This window comes from Eptatretus burgeri, chromosome 1, assembly GCF_056783735.1.
Source record: "Eptatretus burgeri isolate ZD-2024b chromosome 1, Ebu_testis_v1, whole genome shotgun sequence".
NCBI classification, from domain to species: Eukaryota; Metazoa; Chordata; class Myxini; order Myxiniformes; family Myxinidae; genus Eptatretus; species Eptatretus burgeri.
Window position 1 is genome coordinate 50330066 of NC_140961.1, and position 21285 is coordinate 50351350.

A 21285-nucleotide genomic window follows, 5' to 3' on the forward strand; every position below is an offset into this window, starting at 1 on the left:
CGACGGAGCTGCCGTGTTCCACCTGAGAGCGATCGAGGAGTCATCTCCGGCACGAGTCGAGGCTCACCAAGAGGATCGGAAGCCTCCCTCAAGTGAAACCGCCATTTACTCCCGGAGAGGTCGACGGATAATACCCCCTCGCCGACTCGATCTGCAAAGGGGATTATCGGCATCCTCGATGCTCATGCTCCTATATGCTCATTACATCATATATCGATGCTCATTACCATGCTCCTACAACTCAAAATAATCCTCACTGCTTGGCATGTAATCATGGTGCGTTAGTTGGGCCTCTAGTTATATTTTAAAGACGGGAGAATGTGATGGATTAAAGGTCGTGACGTGTGATCACATGTCGCACGGCTCGAGCACGGAATAGATAAAGCCAAGATTCCGCGCGGACGGGGTGATTGTCCCAGGGGCATTGTCATTTACGGCGGCGGTCCACTTGGTGCTCGTTGAATGGTGAGAATTGAGAGTATATCGGACTCCGTGCTTATACTGATTTATTTTGCGGTGATTAGTTGCACGTGTATACATTACTGCCTATGTACTCCATGCTGCGCCTGTATTCCCTGGTGTGCCCGTAGAAGCGGCTTCAATCAAATGGAATAAAGCCTACACTCTGAAGGTTCTTCTCTCGCTTTCATTTCAGTTTAATTTAGAATTAGAGGTACCTGGAAGTTATGGAGATAGAGGGGTATAGGGATGTTGACAGGACTTTTCGGTAGCCTGAGCACTGACGGGTGATTGTGTGCACGTGTACGGAGTGTTGTTGTTGGTGGTGGTCTCATCAAGGGGTGTTGTGTGCACGTGTACGGAGTGTTGTTGTTGGTGGTGGTCTCATGAAGGGGTGTTGTGTGCACGTGTACGGAGTGTTGTTGTTGGTGGGGGTCTTATCAAGGGGTGTTGTGTGCACAAGTACGGAGTGCTGTTGTTGGTGGTGGTCTCATCAAGGGGTGTTGTGTGCACGTGTACGGAGTGTTGTTGTTGGTGGTGGTCTCATCAAGGGGTGTTGTGTGCACGTGTACGGAGTGTTGTTGTTGGTGGGGGTCTCATCAAGGGGTGTTGTGTACGTGTACGGAGTGTTGTTGTTGGTGGGGGTCTCATCAAGGGGTGTTGTGTGCACGTGTACGGAGTGTTGTTGTTGGTGGGGGTCTCATCAAGGGGTGTTGTGTGGTTGAGGTTGTGTGTTTTTTGCCCATGCCCCCTCCCCTGAGAAAAATAAAAATAATTTTAAAAATACAAAAACGACAAAAACTTCCAAAAAAACACTTCATTTAAATTTTATTTAAATTTTATTTTAATTTTATTTTGCATTTTCTTCTTTTGATCTTGTGTTGATAAATTTGTTTGGTGTTGACTTGCCGCAGGCACGATGGGCTGAACGGCCTCTCCACGTGTGTGTCTGATTTCCTTACGTTTTGTCTTATTTCTCTTTCCTTCCCTCTTCCTCGTCCTCTGCAGCCACTGCCAACACAATCAATTCGGTTTGGGGAGGGAGAGGGGGGAGAGGGGGAAGGGGGGGGGGTCAAGTTGTCACAAGATGATCCCGATTTGCTTGAGTTACACAATGGTACAGTTTCCATGGAGACCGCCATGTTGTGAAGCAGTGCCAAGCACTCGGTTCCGTTGGAGCGCTTGCCTGAGCGCCTTGAATCAAAAAAGTCGCTCGGCAAGCGGTAAGCAAGCGGCTTGCTAACGGAACAGACACCAAGGGGGAACACGTCGCGATGTAAATAATACACTCCATTGCCTTATAAACCGACTTCGTGGAAACAAGAATCTTTTCCTACCCGAGGTGTGTACATCGTTCTTATCGATGAGATTTTCCCCGCTTCCTGAATCAGGAAGCCTGGATTTCCAGGCCATTTACCTTCGATAACTTCAAATAGTAAAGATGCCCTCAGGGCAGATGCGTGTTCGTGAAAAGTTCGCATTTTGTACGTTTCGACGCCTTGAGGGCGAGTGTATCTCCGGAGAATGTGACGTAAACTCCCCACGTGTTGGAGTCATCCGGACAGCGTGCTGATCGTTCCTCAAGTGAGAAACGTTTTCACCGCCACATCCCGATATAGTCGTCGACTCGATCCCCGCTCTCGCTCGGAATCGGCATGGGGAGGCACTTGGACGTGGGGAAACAACGGGGACCAGGACGAAAGGCCAGAAAACAACCGGGTGCAGAGCGAGAGATCCCTCGGTCATTGCTTACAGGTAATCGGTTGATAAGCGAATTTTAGCACATGATACATGTAGTGCCACGTTCTCTTTGGCCTTTATCTGTCTTAGTCCTCGGATTGGGGCTGGTAGGGGGTGGGGGAGGGGTGGTTGGGGGTGGTAGGGGTGGGGAGGGGTGGTAGTGGTTGGGGGAGTGAGTGGTTGGGGGAGTGGGTGGTTGGGGGAGGGGAGTGGGTGGTTGGGGGAGGGGAGTGGGGCTGGTTGGGGAGGGGTGGTTGGGGGTGGTAGGGGTGGGGAGGGGTGGTAGTGGTTGGGGGAGTGGGTGGTTGGGGGAGGGAGTGGGTGGTTGGGGAGGGGAGTGGGGCTGGTTGGGGGAGGGGAGTGGGGCTGGTAGGGGCAGGGGGCTGGTAGGGGCAGGGGGGCTGGTAGGGGCAGGGGGAGGGGCTGGTAGGGGCAGGGGAAGGGGGGCTGGTAGGGGAGGAGAGGCTGGTGGGGGAGGGGAGGGGTGGTTGTGGGGAGGGGTGGTTGGGGGAGGGGTGGGGTGGTTGGGGGAGGGGTGGTAGGGTTGGGGGAGGGGTGGTAGGGTTGGGGAAGGGGGTGGTAGGGTTGGGGAAGGGGGTGGTAGGGGGTGGGGGAGGGGTGGTAGGGGTGGGGGAGGGGTGGTTGGGGGAGGGGTGGTAGGGTTGGGGAAGGGGGTGGTAGGGGGTGGGGGAGGGGTGGTTGGGGGAGGGGTGGTGTGGGGAGGGGTGGTAGGGGGTGGGGGAGGGGTGGTAGGGGGAGGGGGCTGGTCGGGGCAAGGGGGAGTGGGGCTGGTAGGGGAGGGGGCTGGTAGGAGCAGGGGGAGGGGGCTGGCAGGGGAGGGGGCTGGTAGGGGCAGGGGGAAGGGGGCTGGTAGGGGAGGAGGGGCTGGTGGGGGAGGGGGAGGGGGCTGGTAGGGGCAAGGGACGGAGGGGGCTGGTAGGGGCAAGGGAGGGGGGGGCTGGACGTATGCACACTCATCTCGAAGCGGTCTAGCCTGGGTTCGAATCCCGACACAGCAATAAACTGTCATCCCAGTGTTTCACAAGCAGGGTGATTCATCAATGTGTGTGCCATCCCTCCGATGGACGTTAAACTCGTGTCTCGTATGCCGGTATTCTCTGATTTACGTTAAAGATCCCACGGTGTCCTTCACCAAGAGTTGGTGAGCTATTGCCGGCACTCCGTGAACAAACTTCAAATTCCTGCCCGAACGTCAGGCCTATCCAGCTGGTTCGTGAAAGGCTTGGGCCAACCTTCCCCCTGGCAAACTCCACAAAAAACGTGAGAATAATTGTGGCTGTTAAAGAAGAATAATAAGAAGACCTCAGACTGCTTTGCTGAAACGAATAATAACAAGTCTGAAGACGACGATGGTTCACGAGCGGTATTTGACGATGAAGATTGTTTCAGAAGTCAAGGATGAGACAATGTGATAATGTTTGACCAAGTTATAAAAATGATCAACATGATATGATACGAGTGACAGGTTATTAGCTGCAAAATGTCGAAAACCCGGTTTCGTTCAACAACTTTCAAATTTTGACCTTTGCATAACCTTTAAAGGTCACAAAACAATGGTGTGGACATTAAAATAAGGAAACAGGATACGTGCTATAGCTTATTGAAGTTAGTTCGTCGAAGAAGGTCGAAAACCCGGTTCGATTCCCACAACTTTGAAAATTTGACCTTTGCGACCTTTAAAGGTCAAAGGTCAAGGATTATGACCTTTGGTGCAAAACTTCCTCTGGAACATTCCAGGAACAATATAACGTCATATAGGCAACATGGCATTTCGCACTCCTCGGATTATCCATACTTTGATGAAATCGGCGTAAAAACAAACTTGAAGGGGGCGCCACGGGCAAGGTGTTGGAGATAGAGAAAAACGTTTTCAAGACTTCAGGTGGGGAATGACCTCAAGATTATGCATTAAAAATATTGTCATCCAAGCTCTCAGTGTTTGGGCGGTCGTATGATTTTTTTATGTCAAAATTTGCACGTTTTTGACCTTGGGATGAAAATGAATAATAGGACAACAACAAGTTTTAGATAATTCATTTTGCTATTCAAATACCGAAGAACCCATTCCATTCAGTAAATTTCCTCGGAGAAGATAGATTTTTAATCCGGCTACCCCCTAAAAATGGATATTTTGGGAGCTTGGCTCCGCCCACAATGGGCGTGGCCACGCCCTCATCCAGGAAAACACAACTAGACATTGATATCGACCACATAACCAAGTTTCATCAAGATCGGATCAAAGTCCACGGAGTTATGCTCTGGACAGACACACAGACAGACGTAACGAATATAGTGGTCACTCTGGCTGGCGCTCGTGAACCAATAATTCGGCAGATAATTTTGGTGATAGCCAACATGAGTGCTAAGCGATTATACGTGCATGAGAAGGCTTGAATTGTATGTCTGGTGTGGTCAAAATGTTCTACCAACGAGATTTGTTGAAACGTTTTTGGAATGTCATGTACAATGCCCCTCGTGTCTTCAAACTTTATAAATGCCTCTCGTATGTAAATGAACAGACAGCTTCTAGACCATCAGGCCATTTCTCAAAGATGGTTTGTTCCGCACGACCTTTCTCTTCACAAATATCCATGCCAGAAGTGCCGATTGTTAAATTTTTAACGTCCGTTCAAAGGCTGACACACTTTATTGTGCGATGCCTTACTTGTGAAGCACCAGCGCCAAAGTTTTTAAAGTTTGGTCAGGAATCGAAGCCAGACTCGAGAGCTTGAGGTAAGTGCGGTACGTCTGCGCCATCCTGTCAGATCGACAGTTCGCACTGATTGTCGTCAAGCCAGCTGTACTCCGAACAACCAAGTACACTAACAAACTTATCTACCGGTTGGATAAATTGAAACAATGGGATTCCATACCGATGGATCGAGAGTCATGTTTCGATGTGTATTTATTTTTCTTTTGTTCGTGTGACAATGCTGACATGAAGCCATTGTGATGGTCTTGTGTGTGCGCTCTTCACAGATATTGGAAGTCGTGGTCCATTGTCTGCTCATGCACGACGCAGGTAACACTTCGTTCAGCTTGGCTTTACCAACTTGTTTTATTAACCAGATGGTGTTTAATCTGCTTGTTCAAACTTCTCTCGTCATGTTGGTCAAAAAAACCCAGAAAAGAGCAAAGGAGTGAACGATCTGGAATCTTTCGCTCCATTTGGGAAGCGAAGTAGAATTGGCAAAGTCAGGATGGTGGCCTCTGCCCGTCTACTCTCCCGAGCCTTTCACCGTACTTGGCCAACTTTGATGGTCAATTATGCCAAAAATGCATCAAATTTCAGCAGATGCGATAGCTGCCTCAACATCCCATCCAGTGGATGTTGCACTCATTGATGCAATGTCCTGCGAATCATCAGGAAGGCAGTTTATTGTTCGGTCCAAAGGTGAGTACACCAGCTCTGAATTGTCGGGTTGATGAGATAGCTGGTCAAGTTTCGAATTCCTGCTGTAACCGTGCAGCCATGGTGTCATTGCTGTTCACCAAGAACAAAGCCATAGGCACGAGCATGCTGACCCAAGAGGCCTTCAAGGATGAATTTCCCCTTCCAGTTGCTCACAATACATTTGATTGTGAAGCTACTTTCCTAATATCTTTGAAATTCATCTGAAAGCATGCTGATATCTACTCGTACCTTGTGCTGCGTGTAATTTGTGCACAAATTCCTCCATGGGTCTTCAATTGTCATTGGTTTGATTCCAAATTTAGACTTCTTTTTTTTTATAGTTCTTATCCAAAACATTGCTTCATGAAAAAAATGCACTGTGACTGGGTGTTTAGGTTTTCTGTCTATCTGTTGATGGTAATGCCTCCATTATACAAACACCATGACAGGGCAAGCAAGAGGTCGAAGAAGCAGCAAGCAAAACAAACTCATTCAGTACAAGATGTTGGTGTGAGCATTGGAAATTCAGACATGGAAGAAGATGATGATGAGGATGATGAGGATGAAGATAGTGATGATGGTGGTGAGTTTATTTGGTGGTGTATGTTTTTTTTTTTTTTTGTTTTTTTTTCCTGAAAATTTATTTGTACAAGTTCAATGCACAGGTAAAGGCCATTGAGCCTGTTGTCCGATAACGTGACGACATCTTAGCATTTCCACCTGTGGGTATATGCTGCTGATTGTAAAACTAGCCCTGAGCAGGGAACCTTTCCAGGGTACTGGCACACAATGGCTGACTATTTTTGAAATATGCTGTCAAATCTTTAACATTCACAACCTAATTGGGGGGGGGGGGGTGGGGGGGTGTATCGGCAATGTACCAGAAAGTCAGCCGTGGCTTGAATTTTTGTCTGTCGTAAAATTTGGAAGAATTCTTCAGATCTCCGTCTTTATAATTTAATTCTTCCTTGTCAGTCCTGCTCATCTATTTGCTTAAAAAAACAACTTTTTATCCCTTCATTGGGTCATCTTTTCCCTTCTATCCTCTCCCACATGTACACTGGCCGAAATGAGATTGTTGTCAAGCTGGATTTCCTTGCACACGCTCAGGTCAGGTATGGGAGCATGTGCCAGAACAGCGCGTCGCTGCGTCCACTTTCCGTCGGTACTCCAGGGGCCTCCGTCTGGCCATCCCCCAGGCAGATGCCAGGCCCATCCCCATCTCCTTGAGATGATGGTCAACCTGCTGCAACCACGAGGCACGTGGTCGGCCCAATGGCCTCCTCCACTCATGAGACTCCCTCGCTGAGAGAATCTGGTGAGCAGGATCAGTGTCAGGAAAACGAGCCTCATGTCCATACAGCCGCAACTGATGCTCACGGACTATGCAGGTAACAAATCTCATCCAAGTCTCTCTCAGCAACCGCTCGTTGGACACAAAATCCGACCAGCGATAGCCAAGGATTCTCCTAAGAGACCTGGTACAAAAGGAATATATTCTCCGTCTCAGATCCTTGGTCAGAGTCCAAGTCTCGCATCCATAGAGCAAGAATAGAAGTACCAAGGACCTGAAGACTCGGACTTTCGTCCTCCCGCACAGGTACCAGCAGCGCCACACCCCATGATCCAGTGAATCCTTGACTCCGCAGGCCCGACCCAGACGTCTATTGACCTCTGACTCACAGCCAGCAAAGACATGAATATCACTGCCAAGGAAAGTGAATCTCTCCACGACCTCAACATCCTCACCACAAACAGACACAGACAGGACAGCAGCATCCAAGATGTCACCGAAAGCCTGGATCTTAGTTTTGATCCAAGAAACCCGTCATCCCAGTGGCTCCGACTCCTCATTCAGCACCTCGAGGGCCCCCAAAAGGATATCTAAAGTCTCCGCAAGGATGACTGCATCATCTGCAAAATCAAGGTCCGAGATCTTGGCATTCCCAAACGATGCACTGCAACTTGATCTCTCCGGCATCCTCCCTAAAATCCAGTCCATACAAGTGCTGAAAAGTGTGGGGGCCAGTACACACCCCTGACGAACTCCAGTAACAACTGGAAATAAGTCAGAGATGGTACCACCACACTTCACAGCACTCTCAGTACCAGAGTAGAGTTCAGACATCAGATCGATCAGTTTTGGTGGCACCCCACGAAGACCAAGAATCCTCCAGAGGGCATCCCGATTCACTGAATCGAACGCTTTACAGAGATCAACATAGGCTGCAAGCAGCCCCTGCCGAAACTCTCGTCTGCGTTCGGTGAGGACACGAAGAGCAAGGATACGGTCAATCGTTGACCTCTGGTGTAAAGCCTGACTGCTCTGGACGCTGGTGCTCAAGCAGATGGTGGCGAACCCTATCGAGAATTATCCGAGCAAACACCTTGCCCGGCACTGAGAGCAGCTTCACCCCTCGGTAGTTGTTGCAGTCTTGGCGATCACCCTTCCCTTTCCAGAGAGGGACAACAAGGCCCCTCTTCCAATCAGTTGGGGTGATGCCTGTGTTCCAGGCAGAGCACAAAACTGCATGCAACGACACGAGTGCAGCATTTCCACCAGCCTTGAAGTTCAGCATGGATGCCACAGATCCCTGGAGCTTTGCCCCGTTTCAACTGGTTCACCGCAGCGCGTGTTTCCACAAGCGAAGGTGGACCACAGTTGATTCAAGGGTCAGCAACAGGGATTGTAACACCCTTGACGTCCAACTCGACAGTTGGGGGATCAGCCTGGTACAACCGCTCAAAGTAACCGGCCCAGCGGGCCTTCACTTCAGACTCCTCTGTCAAGAGCCTACCACTCTCTGCTCTAACTGCAGTGCTCCGAGGGATGGGCTTGGATGAACGTAATGCGCGAATTCCCCTGTAAGCGGGACGAGAATCACGTGTCCACAGGTGATTCTCTACCCCCTCACAGATTCCTCGCACATAGGCCTCCTTTTCCACCCTCAGTGCATATGCAGTTTTACGCCTCAGCTCCCTGAACAGCTCAGCTCTGCCATTCAGCCTGGCCCTGCGACTCTGGTCAAAGGTAATCAGTGTCCCTTGAGAGACAAAATTCTTCTTTGCCCTGCGGTGAGTTCCAAGACATCCACCGGCAACATCAAGGACGGTGGTCTTGAAGGCACTCCACAACTCTTCAGGACCCCCCAAAGCACCCAGACCCCCCAAATGTCCACTCAGCCTCTTTGCAAACTCCTCAGCTACTCTCTCATCCCTGAGCTTGCCAACATCCAGCCTAGGCTGGGATGGTACCATTCTCCTGGATTTAAGGTGCAGCTTTAGAGTTGCTACAACAAGCCTGTGGTCACTATTGAGGATTTGAGCCCTCCGGTCGACCCTGCAGTTCTGTATCATCCTCCAACGACCGTCAATGAGGACATGGTCAATCTCCTTTGCCGCACCGCCAGCGTTGGAATACCAAGTCCAGCGATGAGCTTGTGGGCGCTGAAACCATGAACCAGCCACCCTAAGTCCATGTCCTCATTGAACCAGCCACCCTAAGTCCACCCTGGGGTGTGCTATTCTGGTTCATAGTTCCTGACCCATGGGGACCAACACACACCTTATAACCATCACTATCAGTTCCAGTCGATGCATTGAAATCCCCCAAGACTGGAAGTGTATCTCGTCTGGGGCACTGATCAACCACAGACTCGAGAGTGGCATAGAATGCATCCTTCACGGTGAGATCACTCGCCTCAGTCGGAGCATAAACAGAGACCAAGGAAATGACACCTAAGGAGTGACGAATCCTTAATCTCATAATACGCTCGTTGACCGGTGTTACCTCAATTATCATTGGGGTCAGTTTATTGGACACAGCTACAGCAACTCCTTGTGTATGGTAACCATCAGAGCGACCAGACCAATAGTAGGTGTAACCACCCACCATTATCTCGCCGCAATCCGGTCTCCGAACCTCAGAGAGAGCTGCAATCCCGATGTCCAAACGCTTGAGCTCAGATGATAACAGAGACAGGTGATCATCCTCTCTTAGGGATAGGACATTCCAGGCACCCACCCGAAGGGACCGCCTCAGGTTAACCCAAGGAGACTGCCGTCTGGTGGACGACGCCTCAGCACCACTCCGACACTCTTCCGCAATCTGACCCAGGGATGTTACCCCGTGGTTTCCCTCCTATCATCAAAGATTGGGGGTCCCGAAGGCTTTGCCCCAATCCCGTCATCCGGTGAGCTGCCCTGCGAAGGGAAGCTGCACAGGAGGTACTCCCACGGAGTGGGTTTTCAGATTTTTTTTTTTTGCATTTTTGTGTTTTGCGGAATGAAGGGTTTTACAGTATGGTTAATTATTCGCTAGGCTCCGGAAGTATGAATTTTTTTTTTTGACATTGATATCGATATACCGGTGGGGTCGTACCCGGTACATACCGGTATATCGATATTATTATTATTATTTTTTTTTTTTAATGCAGGTTCCAAAACTACGCAAGGGTTCATTGCGTATTCATATATGACGTTCACATCATCATTGACACGCAGTAATTTTTCGAAGTATTCCCACATGGGACTTCCCCCATGATGAGAATGGTTATTTTACTTCCAACTTAAACTTGTATTAAAAATGATTTGTAAAAAAGCAAAAATGATTTTTTTTTTTTTTTTGGAAAAAAATGCAAAGTAATCGTGGTTTAGTGCTAGAATTTAAGAAGACCAACATGAGGATTAATAGCTAATGTTTTAGGAAATGATTGTGAATCTTTTTGACAGGAGAAGAAGGAAGGAGCTTCAAGAACAAAGTTCTTACAGGCTACAGTGATGACAATGCAGCCTGGTTGAAACCAAGCAAGAGGAAACGTGTTGATGAGGATCATGAAGAGGAAGAGGTATGCATATTCTGTTATTTTGAAGGCATAAATATGCTGATTAACTTTTCAGTGGTATTCAATAAGATGTGAGCCAGACAATTTGTGTTCAACTGCACTGTTTCATTCAAACCAAGAGGTGTGCATGTGCGTGCATGCACCCGTCCGGCTTTGATTGCAGTCGGAAACACAACTTTCAGCAGCTATCTGCAGTATTATTCGGCCTACATTGGCTTGAGAAGCCTTTTTGGCAATGCCAACCCACTTTTTTGGAAGGTAATCGATCCATAGGTGTATTTATCGCTGCTAACCATCTCTGTTTATGGATGTTTGTTTTTTGTTTTTTTTAAGGTTAACAAAACCAAACATTAAAACAAAGCTAAGCATGTGTACTTTGGCCCAATACCAAAATACCCAGTCTAACTAAAAAGCATACACATTGGCTTTAAGGCCTCGCCAAATGGTCATACAACCTAGCCCAAATGGCCACAATGCATGGTCATACCATAAATGTGTTTGATTAAGGACTGTCATCAAACGGAGTGGATTTCCTGAAGGGTTGTGCTGGTGCGGGTGCCAAGAGGGATTTGTCCAATAATTCCTTTTCATTAGCATGTGACCACGAACCCTCATGCTACATCAGCACTTGCTGCAAGGATACTGACCAATGGGGCATCCAACCTGTTTAAGCATCCATTACACAGTTCATGGGCATTTTGACTTGCAGCCAGGAAAGAAGATGTTAAAGTAAAATGGCACCATGTCTTCAACAGATATTGTATTTTCATTTTGTTAGAGACCCGGGTCACAGGGTTTATTTTCAGTGGAACACTCGGCCTTTTTACCTGTCACTTCGCTGACTGATTTAATCAAAAGACAATGTTGTACTTCACAAACATTCTGGTTTATTCACCCTATCATTTGATTGGAAGTCTGCAAACATTACCTTTGTCGGCCAACTTGTTTTTCTTCGTCTTCTTCTTTAACTGGCACAATTAATACCGCGTTCTCGTGGGGTTGGCCGATGGAAGCTTGACCCAAGCCTTTTACGAACCGGCTGGCAAGGTTTGACGTGTAACTAAGGTTAGGACAGGAATTTGGCCAGGGTGTCGACGATAACTCATCTACTCTTCACGAAGGACAAGGTGGGATCTTTAACGTCCACAAATTAAGATGCCAGCATATGCGTTGCCCATTTCATGATGGCACACACACCCTGCCCTTTAAAGCCTGGAGTGACATTTTATATCTGGGTCAGTATTCGACCTTGACAGCTTAGCAGCAAGTGTGTGTACCTCCAGGCCATCCTGCCACACATCTTCATCAGCCAACCTTGCTGCATATATAGGGCGCTAGTAGAAAGAAAGAAAAAAATCACTTCCGTTTCACTGCAAAGCTCATCGTTGTTTGCTTTGGTTTGAACCTCCACTTAAAATGAGTGAAATTAAACATTTTGAAAATTTTGAATGATTCACACTCAGATTACATCACTGGAATGCATATTATCAATTTGTTTAAACTTACCTTTTTTTTTTTTCAGAAGAAGATGTTTCGTAATACTGGGTGGTGCTATACGATACACATTTACATAGAGATAATTGGAGTCTTCCCCCTCACCATGAACCCCCTCCCCCAGATGTGTTACCCTGACAGAAACCATACTTGGGGTACACTTAGGCAACATGCAAAATTTAGTTGGCCTACAATGTAAGACCCGTCCTTTCGCTGATGGGTATACCAATCTTTAAGTTATTGCTAAAAAATAAAATAAACGGTTGTTAATGGCAAACATTAAAATTAGGCAATATATACATATATATATATATATATATATATATATATATATATATATATATATATATATATATATATATATATATATATATATATATACATATATATACATATATACACATATATATATATACACATATACATATATATATATATATATATATATATATATATATATATATATATATATATATATATATATATATATATATATATTGTTGTGGTTACCAAATTCGCAAACCACCATTCAGGTCCCTTAGGTGAGGTATCTCGGTAAGTACATGTGTAGTTAGGCCCAAACCCGTTGTCTAGTGGGAATACATGTCATTTATGCGTGCTGCGACTCTTCAGGATAGCCGTTTTTCTTTTGCTATCTTTATTTTGGACCAACCGCCATGATTACCACCACAACCACAACATCAACCACAACGCCGCTTCACCACAACCGCCACGACCTTCCCGTCACACCTCGCAACCGTCGCATCGCCACCGTTCTTGCCCCGCTGTGGGTACCGGTGTTGGACTCGTGCAGGGCGCGCGCCGAACAGCGTGTACAAAATCACGGATTTTGTGCTTCAAAAACGGATCAAAAACGACACACGCCCACTTTTTGCCGTCCAATCGGTGAGCGAGGGGCGAATTGGCCCCGCCCCAGGGCGATCGATATATGCAAATTTATGGATCAAAAAGCCTTCACGCCCACTTTTTCTCGGGCCAATGGGGAGCGAGGTGAAAGGTCGAAGGGAGGGGGTCAAAGATGAGAGGGCGAAGCTACGGGGCTGATAAAAGGACCGTGTTCGTCAGTCCAGAGAGGCGGAGAGTAGGAGAGTCGAGAGGCGGAGAGTAGGAGAGTCGAGAGGCGGAGAGTAGGAGAGTTGAGAGTAGGAGAGTCGAGAGGCGGAGAGTAGGAGAGTCGAGAGGCGGAGAGTAGGAGAGTCGAGAGGCGGAGAGTCGAGAGTAGGAGAGTCGAGAGGCGGAGAGTAGGAGAGGCGGAGAGTAGGAGAGTCGAGAGGCGGAGAGTAGGAGAGTCGAGAGGCGGAGAGTAGGAGAGTCGGAAACAGAGGGTCAAGACTTCGCGGGCGGTGGAAGGAGCTGGTCGTCGTGTGCGTTGGAGTCGGAACGGAGGGGACGGAGCTGTGGAGAGGCGGCGAGGGCGGACGAGGGGGTGCTCGCGTCGTGCAGGGAGCTGCACCCCTGGGAGGCCGACAGCGCGACCTGGCCGAGGTGGAGACGCTCGTCGCGGGATAATAAAAATCCTCTATACCCCGAGCATCAGCAACCCCTCCTGTTTCCCCCCGCGCTGAGATAGTGCGACCAAGGGGGCCCCTTTCCCACCCCCTACCAGACACTGTCCGCGAGGCCCGCGGAGTTGAGGCGCCATCGCCGCTCCTCGTCTCATCACCAGACGGGTAGGCGCGACCCGGTCTCGGCCTCAGGCCCGCCTCATCCTTGAGGGTATTTCTTTTCCTTGGTTTTGGGTATGTGTTGTCGGCGCCGTCTGTGAAGTAGAATTGTATAAGTGTTGCCGTGTGCTCGGTAGTCGGTATTAGCTCTGCATTGTGTTTTCGCTTTTATATTTGCTTTTTGTGTAAATTGCATTGTGTCTTTTCTGTGTGCATTTGGTGGAATTGTATTTGTGTGCTTCCCGTGTGCCGCGAATAAATGTGCTTTATTATTGAACTGTTTCCCGCTTCGCTTCGTCATTTCTTTCTTTGAATCCCCATCTTGCTTCACGTAAAGGGTTGGTAGTGGGCTGAATACGCCCGATAATTAATCGAACCGTCGAGGTCGACGATAACACCGCTCGGTTATTCTGATAGTACGGAACGGGTCGCTTAAGTGGCCCGTGTCCGAAGTCGACCTGCGGCGAGGTGCGATCGCCCGGTCTACCCTCCGCGTGGGTACTTAGGTAGGTCGAATTTGGCGAGCAACCCTATCCCACGCGGGGGCTGATTGGCTCGATCGCGGTGAGACCGAAAGGTCCACCCGTGACTGGTTCCCGGCGTTAGTCCGAGAGGGTCACGACTGGATTGTCCGTCCGGTGGGCGACGTGCCGCGATTCGAGTTACGTGGCCGTTCGCACGCCGGCGGGCGCGAAAACCGCAACACTGGTGTCAGGTCGTGCGATACAAATTCATCGCCCTCCTCTCGGCACTGGTATCGGAGAACAGGAAAACAGGCTCTCCTGTCTCCGGCTAAATTCACGGGAATCGGTCCAGGGGTGAGAGAAGCGACCCCCGATTCCCTCCAAATTACGAGCGAGCAAATTAACCCTTTAAGAGAAGCAAGATGGCGTCTCAAGGCGAGCGGGAGCCGGGGGTATTAGAAATGGATGTAGAATGTGTAGAATCCATGGTCCAGGATGGAATCCCTGAGCAGGAAATGTTGATTGTGCAGGAACACGGACTCGCCCAACTGAACCCAGAGCCCGAAATGGGTGCGGCAGTGTATGACACCTCCCCCCCCCTCTCCGCCAAAACCCTTCCCCAACCCTTGCCGAAACGGCTCAGCTGAGTGCATCCGACATGGCCCAGCTATGCGCCATGCTGGCGGCAATGAACGAAAAGATGAATGCGAAAATGATCGAAAAGATGGATGCGAATATGAAAAACGAAATGAAAGACATGAACAAGCAAATGAATGAAGTGAAAACGACGATGGATGCGAATACACAAAAGATGGATGCGAATACACAAAAGATGGATGCGAATACACAACAAATGAACAAAAAGATGGATACAAATACAAATGAAGTGAAAACGACGATGGATGCGAATACACAGCAAATGAGGGAAGAAATGAAAGAGCTACGGGGTGAGACGCAGAACATGGGCCGATGCCTGCAGGCGGGCATGAAGGCCGTGGCCAGGGAGCTGGGAATGGCGACTCAACGTGTAGGAGCAAACGAGCTGGAAGGGGGTGCAACGGCTGACAGGCCCGCGGTGGAGGCGGGTGAAAAAATAATTCGGGGGGCGTGTTGGGCGAGGGTCGTGACAGAGGAATCGACGGTGACCAAGAGGGAAAAATTAAATGGGGAGACCAAAACGTGTGAGACGAGACACGAGGTGACGACAAAGGAAATAATAATGGTTGAGACAAGGGAGGTAAAGGGTGAAGAGTTGGTAGAGACACGGGAGACAGAAAAAATAGAGGAGAGACAACACGATGAAGACGGGGTAAGTGACGCACACACACACACGGAGGTAGTGGAGGATCATGGGGGTGAGCTGGCGGACCGTGCAGGGACCCAGTGCGAGCACCTGGATGGCCTCCTCCAGGAACGAGGGGAGGGAGTATGCCCCCTTGAGGCGAGTCACGACCAGGTGAGTTCGGTCGTGCTTTGCGAGGTTAAGGGGACGAGTGCTGTGGACGGGTGCACGGAGAGCTTGGGGGGTGTAGAGGCCCCGGAGACCCTTGTGGGGACACGAATCCCCAGTGTGGTTGTCCCTGTGTGTGTGGTGCAAGGTGTGAGTGCGTCCCCGTGTGTGGAAGCGACCCCGTGTGTGAGTGGTGAGGTGGCGATTGTGCCGGAATACGTGCTTCCCAGCACGCCGTGTGTGGATGAGGCACGGAGTGTGGGTGAGGCACCGCGGGTGAGTGCCCCCGCGTGTGTGGATGAGGCACCGCGGTTGAGTGCCCCCGCGTGTGTGAGTGAGGCACGGTGTGTGGATGAGGCACAGCGGTTGAGTGCCCCCGCGTGTGTGAGTAGTATGGTTTGTGTGAGTAGTGAGGCACGCGTGAGTGAACGGCCGTGTGCAAGGTCGCTGTGTGCAAGGGAGACCGTGTGTGTGAGAGAGCGGTATGTGAGGGAGATGTCGGTTGGCATGCGGGAGCACGCAGCCGCATCTCCCGGTGTGAATGTGATGGAGTGGACTGTGTGCGTCGTAACACGCAGGTGTGCGTGGGTCGAATGGAGACGGAGACGGCGACAGAGGAGAGAAAGCCGGGTAGCGGCTGTAGTTGTTTCGGGGACCGTGCCGGGTTCACCCAGCCGCGAGCACGCGGTCCGTGCTGTGCAACGCACGAGACCGCCACGTGCTCGCTTGCGAGAGTGAAGTCCCGGTCCGGAAACGCACGCGGTGGATTTGCCGATCCCGCGGACGGACAAAGTTTAGGCAGGATAATGGATTTGGACCGGACGGGTTCTCCACGCGATCGTGTGTGTTAAGCTCCAACGGGCAAAGCACATGTGTTCGCGTGGGGAACCCCTCGAGACGTGGGGCTTGTTTTTTTTCTGCGCACGGTGACGTCATGGCTGCACGTGGGGTTGGAATCCGGCAGGAGGGGTATCTCTGCCGGATGGCACCGTCCAAGGAGGGACGAGGAACACGTGCAGCTGCATGACGTCACGGGCAGGTGCAAAGTGCGCGAGTTGCCGCGCTGGCGCTGCGCATGTAAAGAAAAAAAAAAAAAAAAAAAGGAACAAGCCTCACTTTCGGGTACACAGGATTCCTGGGCAAGGGGTGGAAGACCCCCTTGACCTGGGCACAGGATGGAAACTAGTTAGGGGGAAGGGTTAGCTTAGCTAGACCGACTTCATGGGGCAGGGGTAAGTCCTCATGGAGTCCGTGGAATGCATTAGTTAGAGGGATTGTAGCCAGATTTAGGTTGGGAAATTGATTAATGGGATTATTTGGAGACAGTGACAGACTTGTGGATGTGTAGCGGGGACGTAGTTTAGCTACGTAGTGTGAAATGGAACGTGCTGTAGTATAAGGGACGACGTGGGAGCACGAGTTAGTTAGGGGATGCAGATAGAAGGATGGCAGAGTTCAGTGGTGTGGGTGTTGAAGAGTTGGTGAGTTGTGAGGTGGAGACATGAGTGAGTGAGGCCAGCGGGTCTGTGTGAGTGGAGTGAATGGGGAATGCATGGTGCGATGAGTGATTGGGGGGAGGAGTGACTCCCGCCCAAGGGACCCCGGGGTCAGAGTAAAGTGAGTTAGCTGGGTTAGTCAAATTAACAAAAATGGAGGTCGTTTTGTTGTTGGTGGGAGTGTAGGCTCGAAACCCATTTGGAGGGGTGCAGGAGCCCTGTTGACGGGCTTGGGAGCGTGGCTGCGAAAGGTGAGTATCGCTGAGTGGGTACCCCGGGCACCAGGCTAGTCGGCCGCGGTAGGCCATGGGCCCATGGGGGGCCGGGATAGAGTAGTGGGCACGGGTGCGCCTGCTTGGTGCGGGGGCCCGGAGCGCCATTGGCCGCGTGGGCAGTGTTGTGGGCACGGGTGACCCTCGGAAAGGGGCCCGGGAGGCCAGCCTGCCACGTGTGCGTTTCAGGGGAGGTGCCATGGGGGGCACTCCCCGGTGTTAGGGAGCCGGTAGGCTCGGAGGCAGTGTAGTGCCCGGGGGTGCCATAGCGGGAGATTCGGCAGAGGGTCGTGCCTGCCAAAGGGAGCCACGTGTCCCAGCCAGGAGACCGTGTGAGGGCACGGAGAGAAAATTGGGGGGCGAGGCCCGAAATTGTGAGGACACCAACACAGGCGACGGGAATCTGGGTTGTTAGAACCAATAGTTTAAGCGAGAAGCGCTTGTTGAAAGCCCCGGGGTAGTTTAACAGTTAAATGGATAGGGTAGATTAGGAAGTGTACCCCTCCGCACCATCCATCCCCTCGCTGTCGTTGTGGGCCGCTGGACCCACTTTGGTTATAGATCGCCGAACTCTGGGGAGGCCATTCTGAGGCTTCGTTGGGCCTCGACACTGGACGTTAGCTCTCCCTTGTTCCCCTCCGGGAAGGGAACGTAGGGGTTGGGAGTAGGCTAGGTGACAGGATAGGTTAGCCGAACAAGGACGATAAAGGGGGTTAGGGGACGATTTATAGTGGGGGAGTAAAAATAAAAACAACAGAAAAAAATTAACTTGGGGCTAAATTGGGGTTTGACAAATTAAGGGAGTGGGTATGTACAGTGACAGGCAAAGGCGATAGGTTGGGAGGGAGACAGGTAGGTAGGTCCGAGCCCGCCTTCCAAGTGGCCAGCACCACCGCACTCCCTCCACCAACCTCCACTGAACGGCAAAGGCTGGCCAGCTTCATCTGCAGCTGCTTAGCTGCAAGGCCTGTGCCGGCTGGATCATCTGCCGGCTGGCTGTTTTTCTGCAAGGCCTGTGCCGGCCAGTTCATCTGCTGGCTGTTTTTCTTCAAGGCCTGTGCCGGCCAGTTCATCTGCCGGCTGTGTTTGCCTGCAGCGGCCTTCTTCTGCGGGCTGTGTTTGCCTGCTCACCTTTGCCATGCCATGCCCACTGCCCATGTTCACCAGCCCCGTTCAATTTTGCTTTGCCCCCCCCCCCCCCCGTTCATTGCCATGTGCGCCAGGATCGTAAAAGCAACAGTTTGCAAGCTGCGAGAACTGCCCTGTTGGCAGCTACAACACGGACCTGCAGTGGCGGCCCGTGCACCGTGTTTGTGTTCATGCATCCATTCGTTGTGCTCATTGCGTGTGCCACTTGAGCTGGCACGGAGACTGCGTTTGTGCAGCCCATGCACCGTTGTGGTTCACTGCGTTCAGTTCAAAAGGGAAGGCCTTGGACTGCGTGTGAGCAGCCAGCCACGTTCCCTGTCACCTGCATTGTTTTGAGCCAGAGACTGCATGTGGGCAGCCTGGCTCCCTGCTAACTGCTTTTCTTTTGCAGAGTTCAGTGATCCTGGGCCATGGTTTAGTGTAAAATTTGTAAGTTAAGGTTAAGATGTACTGTAAATATGAGTGCGCCCCCGGCATGTCTGTCTAGCGCCGGCAATTTTATTTAAGTCGTCCGTGTGAGTGAGTTTGTTTAGATAGTTACGCAGCCCTCAGGTTATTTATTTTGGGGACACGAATACCATGAATGTCGCACTCAGGGATCCGTAGGTAAAATGTACTCGGGAAAACTACACATGATGGCACACGAAAATTTGACGACTCGGGACGAGTCTGTAAAAAGGGGAGGGGTAGTGTTGTGGTTACCAAATTCGCAAACCACCATTCAGGTCCCTTAGGTGAGGTATCTCGGTAAGTACATGTGTAGTTAGGCCCAAACCCGTTGTCTAGTGGGAATACATGTCATTTATGCGTGCTGCGACTCTTCAGGATAGCCGTTTTTCTTTTGCTATCTTTATTTTGGACCAACCGCCATGATTACCACCACAACCACAACATCAACCACCAACCACAACGCCGCTTCACCACAACCGCCACGACCTTCCCGTCACACCTCGCAACCATCGCATCGCCACCGTTCTTGCCCCGCTGTGGGTACCGGTGTTGGACTCGTGCAGGGCGCGCGCCGAACAGCGTGTACAAAATCACGGATTTTGTGCTTCAAAAACGGATCAAAAACGACACACGCCCACTTTTTGCCGTCCAATCAGTGAGCGAGGGGCGGGTGGCCCGCCCCCAGGGCGATCGATATATGCAAATTTATGGATCAAAAAGCCTTCACGCCCACTTTTTCTCGGGCCAATGGGGAGCGAGGTGAAAGGTCGAAGGGAGGGGGTCAAAGATGAGAGGGCGAAGCTACGGGGCTGATAAAAGGACCGTGTTCGTCAGTCCAGAGAGTCGAGAGGCGGAGAGTAGGAGAGGCGGAGAGTAGGAGAGTCGAGAGGCGGAGAGTAGGAGAGTCGAGAGGCGGAGAGTAGGAGAGTCGAGAGGCGGAGAGTAGGAGAGTCGAGAGTCGAGAGGCGGAGAGTAGGAGAGTCGAGAGGCGGAGAGTAGGAGAGTCGAGAGGCGGAGAGTAGGAGAGTCGAGAGGCGGAGAGTAGGAGAGTCGAGAGGCGGAGAGTAGGAGAGTCGAGAGGCGGAGAGTAGGAGAGTCGAGAGGCGGAGAGTAGGAGAGTCGAGAGGCGGAGAGTAGGAGAGTCGAGAGGCGGAGAGTAGGAGAGTCGAGAGGCGGAGAGTAGGAGAGTCGAGAGGCGGAGAGTAGGAGAGTCGAGAGGCGGAGAGTAGGAGAGTCCAGAGGCGGAGAGTAGGAGAGTCGGAAACAGAGGGTCAAGACTTCGCGGGCGGTGGAAGGAGCTGGTCGTCGTGTGCGTTGGAGTCGGAACGGAGGGGACGGAGCTGTGGAGAGGCGGCGAGGGCGGACGAGGGGGTGCTCGCGTCGTGCAGGGAGCTGCACCCCTGGGAGGCCGACAGCGCGACCTGGCCGAGGTGGAGACGCTCGTCGCGGGATAATAAAAATCCTCTATACCCCGAGCATCAGCAACCCCCTCCTGTTTCCCCCCGCGCTGAGATAGTGCGACCAAGGGGGCCCCTTTCCCACCCCCTACCAGACACTGTCCGCGAGGCCCGCGGAGTTGAGGCGCCATCGCCGCTCCGCGTCTCATCACCAGACGGGTAGGCGCGACCCGGTCTCGGCCTCAGGCCCGCCTCATCCTTGAGGGTATTTCTTTTCCTTGGTTTTGGGTATGTGTTGTCGGCGCCGTCTGTGAAGTAGAATTGTATAAGTGTTGCCGTATGCTCGGTAGTCGGTATTAGCTCTGCATTGTGTTTTCGCTTTTATATTTGCTTTTTGTGTAAATTGCATTGTGTCTTTTCTGTGTGCATTTGGTGGAATTGTATTTGTGTGCTTCCCGTGTGCCGCGAATAAATGTGCTTTATTATTGAACTGTTTCCCGCTTCGCTTCGTCATTTCTTTCTTTGAATCCCCATCTTGCTTCACGTAAAGGGTTGGTAGTGGGCTGAATACGCCCGATAATTAATCGAACCGTCGAGGTCGACGATAACACCGCTCGGTTATTCTGATAGTACGGAACGGGTCGCTTAAGTGGCCCGTGTCCGAAGTCGACCTGCGGCGAGGTGCGATCGCCCGGTCTACCCTCCGCGTGGGTACTTAGGTAGGTCGAATTTGGCGAGCAACCCTATCCCACGCGGGGGCTGATTGGCTCGATCGCGGTGAGACCGAAAGGTCCACCCGTGACTGGTTCCCGGCGTTAGTCCGAGAGGGTCACGACTGGATTGTCCGTCCGGTGGGCGACGTGCCGCGATTCGAGTTACGTGGCCGTTCGCACGCCGGCGGGCGCGAAAACCGCAACAAAATATATATATATATATATATATATATATATATATATATATATATATATAT

At 51.0% G+C, this 21285-nt stretch overlaps 1 protein-coding gene and 1 long non-coding RNA gene across 2 annotated transcripts in view; one reads left to right on the top strand and one right to left on the bottom strand.

The window, feature by feature from the left end:
- Window positions 1-1261: 1261 nt before the first annotated feature.
- On the bottom strand, window positions 1262-1900 carry LOC147034462 (uncharacterized). The gene is made up of 2 exons (XR_015058833.1): window positions 1797-1900; window positions 1262-1470 (listed from the first exon to the last, which is right to left on the bottom strand). It is a non-coding gene; the product is annotated as an uncharacterized LOC147034462 (long non-coding RNA).
- A 74-nt stretch (window positions 1901-1974) lies between these two features.
- Window positions 1975-21285, top strand: part of LOC147034463 (28S rRNA (cytosine(4447)-C(5))-methyltransferase-like) — a 79424-nt gene continuing 60113 nt past the window's right edge. The window contains exons 1-4 of the mRNA XM_085883674.1: window positions 1975-2214; window positions 5200-5242; window positions 6064-6197; window positions 10346-10461. Of these exons, the coding sequence (XP_085739800.1) occupies window positions 2115-2214; window positions 5200-5242; window positions 6064-6197; window positions 10346-10461 (393 nt within the window). The 5' untranslated portion in view covers window positions 1975-2114. The remainder of the gene's footprint in view (window positions 2215-5199; window positions 5243-6063; window positions 6198-10345; window positions 10462-21285) is intronic.